Source organism: Protopterus annectens, chromosome 10.part0 (genome assembly GCF_019279795.1).
Source record: "Protopterus annectens isolate FY-2018-M chromosome 10.part0, PAN1.0, whole genome shotgun sequence".
Taxonomy (NCBI): Eukaryota; Metazoa; Chordata; order Ceratodontiformes; family Protopteridae; genus Protopterus; species Protopterus annectens.
In genome coordinates, this window is record NC_056744.1 from 999452128 (window position 1) to 999464721 (window position 12594).

Here is a 12594-nt window from a genome sequence, read left to right on the forward strand (position 1 = left end):
ATTTTTCTTCGAATATCTTTGAGACTGCCTTCTCTATATTAGTTAACTTGGCTTTCTCCTTTGCATACATATTTGCACCATATCGAATCTCTATTTCTTTCCCATGTCCATATTTCTTTTTTATATTTTTCAAATATCTCTAGATTTTGTTGTTTATATTTTCTCACTTCCTCAGAGGCTTCGTTTTCCAAAGAGATCAAAGTCTCTTGATCTGTATACTGTTTTTCAAAAATCTGTTGTATTAATGAAAGGAAATTTTTATTTGAAGCTTGTGACAGTTTTTCCTGCAGAAGTATTTTTTCTTTCCTCTAATTTCTCTCTTAATTGTTTTGTATATCTTGTGTCTGGAAATTCTGGGCTTTTTAATTAAAAGTAACAATACATAATTTCTTTCTTATCCTCAGTAGTCCACTCTATAGTCTTTATGGCTCTTCTTTGGCCAATCAAATTTTGTCATTATTGTGGACTACTACTTCCTTCTACAACAGGGGGGCATCCTCCCCCTGAGCCTGGCCTGGCCCCATTGTAGGAATGTTTCTGTATTTTGAGGATTCTACGTTGTCATTTTTTTTCAGTCCTGACACCAGTGTGTTTACCAAGATTGGGAACTTTTTTATCCTGGGTCCTGTACACCCAGCTATCTTTTTTATTTTTGATTTACTTCTGTCCATAATATATGCTATATAAATGCAGTCTGTATATCAGTGTCCCCTTGGTGAGATTTTATAAAAAAAACAGGGTCCACCTTCCGAAGGTACTGACAGGACTTGAGTATGAATTCAATTTCAGCACTACTACTCTCCTTTGCTTGCTGACTTTTCATCTGTCTATCAGGACCCCTTCCCATGTATGTGACCGTATGTTTAGTAATTATTTTTGTCTCTTCTGTTATTTTACAGCGTCTGTAGATTTTCTGTAATCTGTCCCATTAATGATTTAGCATAATTGTTATTTATATGGCTTTTGACTTGCCAAATGGACGCATTAACAAAACAAAGTTCTATTGGACTGGTGTGTGTTTTTTTGCCCCATTCTTAAGTAGGGAGCTGTTGTTCCTTGAAGTCACTTAAAATAATATCTTAGATGATAACTATATGTTATTTTCCCGTGCATAGCCATGATGTCATCAGCTTTCTTAAAGCTACTATCTTTTTTTGTGGTTTTACTTGACATTGCAGTCATCTGCCATAGTTCCTTTTGTACTCTATTAACCAAAACAAGTTATTTTTTAACAAGACCTATCCAGGCATAAAATAACATGTTATTTTTGTAAGAATGGGTGAGTAATTAAGAAAAATATCAGTTTGTTTTTAAAGGTACAGTAATTCAAGTCTGTGCAGAGTATTTAGAGATTTAAACATAGAAAAGACCTCTCTGGCTTGATTAATTTGTTTTTGCCCTGGATACTGATACTATGTTCTGATTTGCAGGCTGCAGTGACATATGGCCAGGTTGATATGAAGAAGAAGTGCCTTGCTTTCATTGAAGGTTCCACACGGGTAAATAAGCAGTCACGTTTGCTTGCCTGATAAGTAGATTAATACTGTTATCTCAGTAGCGCAACCAAGAACATTCTACACTTTTACAATTCAGCTATTGCACTGTTTGTGACTTTTGCTTATAGAGTGTTATATGTAGATTGTATTTTGATATTATGTTAATTGTGACATGTAATCTTAAGATTACCTTAAATGCAATGCACCACTATTAGGTTCATAGGTTCATACTAGGCTATCTGCCCTAGGGCATTTACAAGCCTAGCCAGAGGGTGTTTGGCTTTCGCCACCCATTTTAAAATGAATTTTGCTATGCCCTTTTTCGAAGTTAGCATACTGTGCATCTGTCTAACAGTGACACAGAAGTGATACCCGGAGTAAATCTACGATCTCCCATCCACTCATCAAGATTCCTCTTGAAGAGAGTCAATGAGGGACTCTGCCTAACCAGGACTAGGATTTTATTCCAGAGAGAAGGGAGCCTCTGGGTTATGAATCTGTTCCTCCAGCATGTCCTATTTATTTCAGTGCTGAGGTTCAAGTCTCTCGAGCGCTTAGCTCAATGGGATTTGGATTTTCTGAGGTGCAGCATGTCCATTAATTCCGGGTTGGACATGGCTTTATACGTCAGGCACAAATCGCCTCTGAGCAGGTGGTATGCCACTGAGTAGAGCTGGAGTTTCTTTAACCGGGCAGCATATGGCATCTGTTTGAGCCCTTTGATCCTCTTGGTGAGGTACTTTTGGGGTCTTTCCAGTTGCTGCAAATGTCTGGTAAGGTACATCCCAAAAGGGGCATTGTACTCAATTATGGGCCTGATGAGGGATGAGTAAAGAGGCACGATGACCTCCCCCGATCTTTATGTGAATCCCTTCATGATTAGGTGGGCTTTATAAAATGATTTTCTAACCACTTTGGCCACGTGGTTGTCGAATGAGAGATTGCTATCAACTTGGGTCCCCAGGTCCCTAATTACTTCTTCCGTACTTAATGGATTACCATGTATGTGGTAATTTGTGGGCACTTTGTTTTTGCTGAAGGGGATGACTATACACTTTTTGGCATTTAGCTTGAGGCCATGGCTCTGACACCAGTTGTCTGTTTCTATGAGGCCGTTTTGGAGTATGCTTGTGTCGGCTGGAGAGTCGATTATGGTGCCCAGTTTGCAATCATCTGCGAACTTGGTCAGCCACAGTCCTTCCGTGTTGGCCTGTACCTCCGAGAAATATATACCGAACAAGAGAGGTCCCAGGACTGAGCCTTGTGGGATGCCACTTGTAACTGGTTTGGAGTCTGACATGGCTCCAGCAATTCTAACCATGTGGGTTCTGTCCTTGAGTCAGTTTGCAACCCATCTAGTGACATAGGGGTTTATATTTAAGCTGGTGAGCTTATCTATAATGCCCGAGTGGGGTATTGTATCGAAGGCTTTTGCGAGGTCCAGGTAGGCTGTGTGGACCACCTTCCCCTCGTCAATGGCCTTGGTGACTGTTTCAAAGAAATCGACCAGGTTTAAGAGGCAGGATCTGCCCTTAACAAAGCCGAACTGGGTAGGATCCAGTGTCTGTAGGTCCCCAGTAGCTTTATTTATGAGGTCCATGATGATCCTTTCTATAGCTTTGCAGACCAAGCTAGTCAGGCTTATGGGGCGATAGTTTCCAGGATCCGTTGAGGCACCACCTTTGTGGAGAGGGACCACTGTTGCTGTACACCACTCTTTGGGTACATATCCTGTAGTAAGGCTGAGATTGAACAGTAGTTTTATGTTTGGGTTTAGTTCTTCTTGGAGTTCATGTAGGACGCAGCCCGGGACACCGTCTGTTCCCATTGATGCTGTGTTTTTTGCTTTGGAGAGGGCGGCTCTTACCTGAGCATCTGAGATGTCAGGGGGGCAGCACTCTGCTGGGGTATATATTTGCCCTTTTGGTGGGGAAGGGGGGGGGTTTGCGCTGAACCTGTCAGCTAGGATGTTGGCAATGTCTGTGGGTTTGGTGTATTTTTTGTCATTTTGGACTAATTCTGAGCATATTTGGGAATTCCCACCCAGGTTTCTAACATAACTAAAGAAAGTCTTGTGATTATCCTTAGTGTCCTGTGCAATTTTTCTCTCGAAGCTGGCCTTAGACGATTTTATGAGTGCCCGTATTAAATGTGAACTAATAATACCGTTGACTACAATTTCTAAAGATATCCTGAAATAAAACCTTTGAGTCCCCTTTACAGAACTGTGATGTAAGCAAAAGCAGAAAATAGGAGAGCAGATGGTTTAATCTATGTGGTATATAAAGTGTTGAAATGTTAGAGCCAGAGAAGAGGAACTATCTAATCTGTACACTTGAGCCAGAGAAGAGAAACTATCTAATCTGTACACTTGAGCCAAAGGAGAGGAACTATCTAATCTGTACAATTGCCTATGTAATATCTAGACCTTGCCAGCACTCACTTGTTTCTCTCCTATGCCTTCCTGAATCATCCCACAGTTGCTTTTTCATCCTTGTCTATTCTATGCTTCTGTTTTACCTGTAAAAGATTTATAAAGCACCTGACTTATAGAGACACATGCATTCCATCCTCCTATATTTTACACCTCTGTTTTACCTATAAATGAGTTACAAAGCACCTTTTTTTATAGACATGTGCATTCTCTTGGGTGCTCCTCTGTTTTTGGCCAGCATTCTTTTTTTTTGCTATACAAAATTTACAACAATGACTCAAGCATGAACAGCCCCAGTGGGGTACCCTAGATGGTATTTCCTCCTCTAAGCCTGAGCTTACTATGGCTTTCCAATTCCATTTACCGCTATAAGTATTTATAACACTTAGGTCCACTGCATTCTCCCTTCTTTTCTCAGTACCCCCCCCCCCCCCCGCAAGTGCTTTAGCTTTTTGGCAATCAGACTTTATTTAACCAGCCAGAGTGCTTCTAACAAAAGCAGCCTGCTTGCATGGGGCCACTTTACACTTCCAAGAGCGGCAGGCCATAAACTCTTAGTACTGTACATTGTGGCTTACCCAGCCCTGTTTGTTACAGTTTTCTTCTCAATCCCAGATTAACAGCTAAATTGATGTTTAATATTTATGTACATAGCATTTGTCTGACAGATTATAAACAGCACTGAACATCTTAAAAAGGGAAAGTAAGGAAAAGGAAGCAGCAACCTTTCAGAGGAAATATATTTATGGGAGATAACCATTACGTTCTTATTCTTACCTCCTCTGGCATTCAGCAACTGCTACTGTCTTTATATTTTTCTCAACTCACCCGCCTTTCATTTAACTTTATTGAATATGATAGAATGACTGGCCATTAACATTCAAAAACAAGCACGCGGATTGGTCAGCCCAACCAGTGTGCCCGTTGTAAATTGAGAATATACCAATAGTAAAAGTCTGACCACTAAAGTATCATTGAGCGGCCAGACTTTTTTTTATCTATAGGTATGTGCAGACACTTGTTAGTCTGAAGGAAAGAAAGTCTGAAACTGAAATGCATGTCATTATTTAGTGACTTAGTTCCTCATAAAATTTGTGTTTTTGTTTTACAAATCACTGAGGAACAAAGTTACTAAATAATGACATGCATTTCAATTTCAGACTTTCTTTCCTTCAGACAATGCAAAAGAGCAAAATTACCCATCCCTACCTTTATGTAGTCTGCATTTCGTAAAAATGAAAAAAAAATAAATTAAAAAAAAAAAAGCTGTAACCTCCAGACATTTTGGAGGCACTTATAAGAGCAGAGAAAATGCAAGAAAAATCAGGTACATTCTGCATTACTAAACAAACATACCTGATTTTCCTTGTATTTTTCCCATCTGTCTTACTGCTAAACTTTCCGTATGTTGCAGCTTTCTTTTCTTTTCACAAAAAAAATAAATAAATAAATAAATATAATAAAATAAGAAACAGAGATTTTGCTATCTCCATTGCTTGCTTTCCAAAGCACTGATGTACCTAGTAAACATGGGAACAGAAGTCCCATACGCATCCGCAGTACATCAACAAAGCAGCAGAATTGGGAAAAAATGTGGAAGAACACCATGGTGGCATTATGCAAAAACATTATTTAAGAAATGTAAGTATTTTCTTAAATAATATTATTTTATAATAGCAATAACTGACAACGTGGGTTTGGTATATTGAAGATTTACCCATGGTTGGCTTCTCCCTCGTGATTAAACCCCACTAGCCGTGGGTAAATCTTCAATATACCACAGCCATGTTGTTGGTAATTGCTATAATAGCCTCACATGCCAAGTTCTTTGGATTTGATTTTACTATAACTATTACATCCATTTTCTTGTTATGACTTTCATAGTTGTTGTCATTCTCATCCATATCATTTCTGCTAAACTACCTGTTTTACCTAGTTCTGTCACAAAAAAAGAATATACCTTTTGTCAAGGAGTGATCATCCTGCCACAAATTGTGGATCAGCTTTCCAGGCCTTCTTTCAAATTATCTTTATACAGTCCCAAAAAAGTATGGAGCTTTTCACCTATCTCATCCACCTCACCATACCTCATAACTGCCCAGAAAAAAAAACTGCCCAGATTTTCACAGAATGTTCAGATTTTTGTCTCATATTTTTGGTCTTTTCCTCATAAAGCTTGTGGTTTTCTGGCAAATCACTGAGGATTGAAGTCACTAAATAATGGCATACATTTCATGTTTAGACTTCATATCCTTCAGAAAAATGCATGCCAACACAAATCCCATTAAATCCTGTTATTCTAGCAACTTTCTATGTTTATCAGAGCAATATTTAAAAATATATCCCTATTTTTGGGCCTTTGTCCCACCATTGTTAGGCTTTATTCAGATTTCTTTAGTAAGAACTTAAGAGGTATGCATCTCACATCTTCAGCACCTCTATCTTGAATTCGCCCTCAACTTCATCAGCCAGTTTGGTGTGCAGAAATACTTCTACAGATACCTCTAGGTGAAAATCCAAAATGTACTTTAAAATGAGTGCTCTTCCTGGCAAAAAATATATTTCCTTCCATGTTGGGGGAAGGGAAGATTTGACTTTTAATAACCTTCACCAGGCCGTCTTGAGGACTTGTTTTTTGCTCTCCATATCATCTTGTGATATTTTTTATAGCATAGATATTTGTTTCCTTGGTCTAAAAATCCCATCCCTTGTATGTTTTCTCTCTTTGTTTATGTGTGGCTGGTTACCCTCATTTATCTGTTTCCATTTTGTGTGTTCTACATTCCATCTTAGCAGTTTGTACTCTTTCTGAAGAACTTTCTGGAACACAAGCCCCATTCTGGCTGCATTCCACTTTTTTACTTCCCTTTTCTTTATCATTTGGTGCCACTACCTCAGTTTACTCACCTTATCCTTTCATCTCCTTGCTGATGTCTGTTCTTTCATATCTGTCCTCCTTCCTCGTATGGACAAGATATCTGCCAGCTAATTGCTAAACTTTGCTTGTCTACATACCATACTCATCTCCTGTTTAAGTTCTATCAACAAAGGATAGCACAGAAAGCTTCAGTTGCATCCATTTCAGTATCTCTCCCTCCCCAACCTCAGTGCATGCTGGTTACTGCTGCTTTCTTTGTTGCCAAAGTGAAGATCACACCACAAGAACGCTGCTAGAGATTTCAACTTTATAGCTTGGCATTGCAGTCCATTTCACTGTTGTAGCCTTCTTGCCTCCGCATCTTGCCTTTAGGTGTTGCTCCTGCTGTCATTTTCATCAATAGGTTCAATTTACATAGGCATTTATTTATTTATTTATGTATGTATGTATGTATGTATTTTGTTTCATATGTATTATCACATCTACATACTCTTTGTCTGCATTACCTGTTTGTAACCCTGCACATTACTTTTTATTCTTCATGCCTTGCCTTTCACTAGTGACCTTCTGGTCACCATATCCCTATTTAATTTAATTGTATTTATTTAGGATTGTGCCTCACAGGTCCGTGGCATATTATTTACCTGCCGATACAGGGAACACTAGTCTTTGCTGTGACTTTTAGCCACCCTAATGATTTAATACCGAAGTTCTGCTCTGCAGAGTTTTTCTTTCCCAGAATGTGGACTATTCTTAGTTCTGATGACCTGTCTGGATTATACAGTTGTGCACATGTATATAACTTAATTAATTCTCTCCAGGACTTAAAGGTCATTCCCACTTCACTCCCCCCACACCCATTTTGTTTCTTCCTGCTCCCCTTCAATTTTACCCTCATAACCACAATACCACAACTGATAACTCATCCCATTATGTTTCCTTTACATCTTATTTTATAAAAGGAAAGGCTTTTTTGCTAGAAGTAATCTACTGTTGTATTCATGCAGGCATTTCTCCATTCCACCTGATTCCACCCATTTTAATTTATTAGTCACTGGCTCACTAAACATTTACTCCTAGTTATATTAATTCATTCATTTAATTGAATCACATTTCATCTAACATAAATATACTAAATCCATGGCCGCAAAACCAACGTGAAAAGAGAAAATGTCACACAAATTACTGCTCTCCATATTTTAATTTATCTTCTGTTGTGCAGCAGTGATGTTAGTATACCTCCCTACAAATGAGCTTCAGGGAGTTCACAGGTTGTGCACCAAGGTAGCAAAAAATGATTTCCACGAATGGCAAATTTATGGAAAATGCATTCTGGGAAATTAGATGAATAATTGTTTGAGCTTGCTTTTGTTTCCCCTTTATCTGTGAAGCTGTATCTGCACATATCTTTATCTCTTACTTATTAAGGTCAGGGTCATTGATTGAACCTTTCTTGAATGATTATACCAGAGACCAGTACCGGCCTTTGGTCAATTGGTGCCCAAGGCAAAAGGTTTCCACAGTGCCCCCAACACCACCCTGTGCCCCCTTCCTGGTCTACCTACACCATCCAGTAATATTACTGGAAAAGTGCCCCTGCTACAGCGGCACCCTAGCCGTCTGCCTAGTTGGCCTATGCCTAAGGCCAGCTATGCCAGAGACTCTATAGTAGCCCCCCAATGCAGATCTGACAAATAAAGCATGTGAAAGAAACAGGATTGATAGGGTCGTTCTTCCCTCATCTGGTAGTTTTGATAGCACAAGAAGATATTGATTCCATCCAGTGTTGCCAGCTTATGGAACATTTCCTTTGAAAAGTTATTCTTAGCCATACTAGAGAAAGTACTGTGCATGAAAAAGCAGACTTAGTCTTAGGTTGACCAACACCAGTTTGCAGTTCTGATAAAATGAAGTTCTGGTAAATGACTGAAATATATATGTGCAGAGTTCTCCAGCATAAAAAACTGCAAAGATATTTGCCAACAGACAGGGTGCGATGTCTTATCAGAATAACCACAGAAACTAAGAGCAATGTATACATGCATTTGTTAGCATTGTTTCTGCGTTGTTCATCTGAAAGTTTCTATCTTTCTTGCAGGAGGTTGTCAAGACTCGGGGTTTCCATGAACTCTCAGATGTTGCTATGATAGAGATTCTCCATAGTGACTCCCTTATGATTGATGAGTTTGAGCTGATTAGAGCAGTCCGTGAATGGGCCCATGTTAATTCGGTAAGTCTAAATCTGGATGCAGACTATTTCTAATAAGTATTCTTCAAAGATTCAAGTTTGAAAAGTAACTCACTCCCTCCTGTAGGAGTACTAGAGTGTACATAGAAGGGAAAGAGCTAACTCATTCAGAAAACTAAGGAACTTCTTTAAGAACAGTGTTAATCACAAAATGGTTCTCAGAAAGGATAGAAGAAGATTGGAATTCAGTTGCATGTGGCAATAATATAAATTAATTTAAAACTGCCTTGGAGACTTCTGTTATATATGATCCATAGAGAAGTGAAAGAAGAATTTGTAAAGCACAATTCAGACTTCAACTGAGTATCCCACATAAGAAAAAGATAATCTGCAGTGATGTGTTTTACATTTGTATTAATATAAACAATAATACACAAATTCATGGACCTTGCCATACCAAATAAAACTAAGATGCTCTCCTCCAAAAAATGGAAGCTAATCTGGTGGTCCCAAGCCATCAATAAACTCTACAACAGAAGGAAGAAACTGTTGCAGGAAAAAAATGAAGTCACAAGACTGCAAAACCTTCCATATCAGTCTCAACAAAAAGCTGAGATCCCTTATTAAATCCTCTAAAGCCAGCTATGAAGGCAGAATTGCAACTGACAACAAAAACAACCACAAAGCCTTCTATAGCTATATCAAAAACCTCAAAGGCAATACCCAGATGTGCTCTGAGTTATTGCACAATGGCACCTCCTATACTGAGCCAACAGATATAGCCAGCTTTACCCACCCAAGGGCCATATCACAATACCAGAAGAAAGCTTAGTACCCACCATTTCTGCAGCACAGGTAAAAGCTGCATTGTCCAAAGCAAGAATACAGCCTCCATGAGACCTGATAATATCCCTGTCTGTGTCCTACATGAGCTACAAAATGAACTGGCACCACATCTGTGTGCCCTGTTCAGTCACAGCCTTACCTCAGGCTATGTCCGTAATGAATGGCACACTGCTACAGTCATCCTGCTCCATAAAGGGGGAGCAACTACAGACCCTGGGAACTATTGCCCCATTAGCCTGACGAGTCTGGTATGCAAAGCTATGGAGCACATCATCATGGATCTGCTTAACAAAGATATAGGCAATCTCCAATCTCTTGAACTCACACAGTCTGGTTTTGTCAAGGGGAGATCCTGCCTGCTGAACCTGGTTGACTTCTTTGAGGCAGTCACCAAGGCTGTGGATGAGGGTAAGGTAGTGCATACAGCCTACCACAACCTGGCCAAGGCCTTTGATACCATTCTCCACTCAGATATCATTGATAAACTGACCAAATAAGCCATCAATCCTTACCTCACTAGGTGGGTTGCAAACTGGCTCACAGACAAGACCCACAGAGTGAAAGTTGCGGATTCCAAGTCAGACTGTTGATGAGTCACTTGTTGAGTCCCACAGGGCTCGGCCTTAGGCCCTCTCCTGTTTGGCATTTACTTCTCAGAAGTCCAGGCCAACACAAAAGGACTTTGGATGACCACTTATAAACTGCTGCATGCCTTCATATGACGCCTTAGATTATTTTGAAGAAAACTTATGTGGATATTTGCACAAGAAATTGTACACTTTGAGAGATATTTATTGCTATTTATACTGTTAGCGAAATAAGTAAGTATAATCTTTCATATCTCAGTAAACAAGTTCTCCAAAAAGGAATTTCTAAAACCTCAAGTCTGAGCAAAGTGCTCTAATACTATAGCCTGCATTTCAAAGATATTTTTGTGAAACTTGAGAAAATAATTTGGTTTTGTGTGCATTATACTATATAGCAGTGCTGGTACAAAAACTATGAAAGTACAGAGGACTATTACTCTCCAAAAGAGTTTTTTTTTTTTACTGATAACATTGCTGTTTGTGCCATTTCAATACCTTTTACTGTCCAAAAGATATTTACATGAACCTATGAGCATTTATTTGGCTGCATGCCTTTTAATTGACTTTTTAGACGGTTTGGAGTAGATGTTGTCTGGGCAGAGCTGGTGATGGGGTTGGCTCTTTTACAACTGTATAATATTCATTTAAAGCCTAATCTATTCTGGATTCCCTTGCTTCCTTTTAACAAATCTTTGTCTATGTCTTGTAATAAATTTAGAATATGACCTTCCAGACTTCTTTCTAAGATGATTGCAAAGATCTTATTTTAACGGAGTTGGTGTGATCTTTTCCTTTTTAGGAACTAATTCTGTTGTAGCTAGTCTGGCTAAAAAGGGTGATGATTTGAGGTTGTGTACTTTAAAGTGCAAGTCTAGTAGCTAAGAAACTATGATATTTGTATACACCTTATTAAACTCCATGGTTAGCCCATCTAGATGTAGGGATTTCCCAGGAGTTGGTGATGTTGTTAGAGTATGGACCTTGGAAAGAGTCAGCTTATCTACATCTTTGCTTGTAACTTGTGGGAGAGTTACTTTCCCAATAAGCTGTTTGGAGACACCTAATAGATTTGATATTTCTTGGATGGCACAGTGATGCAGTGGTTTCCGTTGTCACCTCACAGTAAGTTGTTCTACGGTTCGATTCTCAGCCGGGGTGTCTTCTGTGTGTAGTCTGCATGTCCTCCCTGCGTTCTTGTGAGTTTCCTCTGGATGCTGTAGTTTCCTCCCACATTACAAAGACATGCGTCTGGAGCATTTCTCTTCAGGCCTCTGCTGAAAATTGGCTCGTTCCAAGTTAGACTTTCCCAGTAAACAAATGTTAAATAAATTAAAATAAAATTGTGTGAGGCATAGAACTGTCAGCCATCACCATGTTTAAGAAAGGAACCCACATTTTATTTCTTCTACATTTGAGCAGTCCAGAAGTAAACAAATTTGAGAAGCTATACATACCCTTAACACAATAAAAAGTCTGTTATTTCCTCACATCTTGTACAGCTGCTGAAAATTGATGGATCTGAGTTTCTGTGATAACTGTTTGAAATGTTGGGACCTGCTTTAATGGGACATGAAATGCTGAGACTGAATGTCAGAACAAATATACCAAGTCGAAGATTGCCATTCCTCTGAAAAATTCCCTTTTCTCCAAGGTATGATGATCCCAGAGCTGATATAAATAAATTTGAGAGGTATGGGGGGCATGCTTCCCTGCAAAAAAACAAGTCTAAAAGAGAGTAGTAATGTTCAAGATTCACTCTTCTCCTGGATGTTCTGTCTGTTTTTCGGAGTATGGGCATTCAACGTTATGAGTGCCTACATTTCAATAGGAAGCAAGTTCCTGTTTCCCTATCTGGATAGAATGTAGCAAGTTTACATAAGTGCAGCCAACTTGAATACACCTCTCCTTTCTTTTCCAATTTTGTTTCCAGTTACTTAAAGTAAGCCTCAGTTTCCATTTTATTTTCTATTTTTAGTAGGTGTATACCACTGCCTGACCTCTATTTTGAATACCTCTCATAATACTCCCACATATACCTTATAGGTTCATAGGTGTGTACAAGTCTAATGGCCCTGGAGCCTTTACAAGCCTAGCTCATAGGATTACCCTGGCATCGTGCCACCCAACCTTTGTTCCTAGTGCCTCTGTCGAGAAGAGGCACTGGA

General features: G+C 39.2%; 1 protein-coding gene across 1 annotated transcript in view; it reads left to right on the plus strand.

Moving 5' to 3' along the window:
• Positions 1 to 12594, plus strand: part of BTBD19 (BTB domain containing 19) — a 907757-nt gene that overhangs the window by 785011 nt on the left and 110152 nt on the right. Inside the window, exons 4-5 of the mRNA XM_044086828.1 lie at positions 1431 to 1499; positions 8907 to 9038. Of these exons, the coding sequence (XP_043942763.1) occupies positions 1431 to 1499; positions 8907 to 9038 (201 nt within the window). The remainder of the gene's footprint in view (positions 1 to 1430; positions 1500 to 8906; positions 9039 to 12594) is intronic.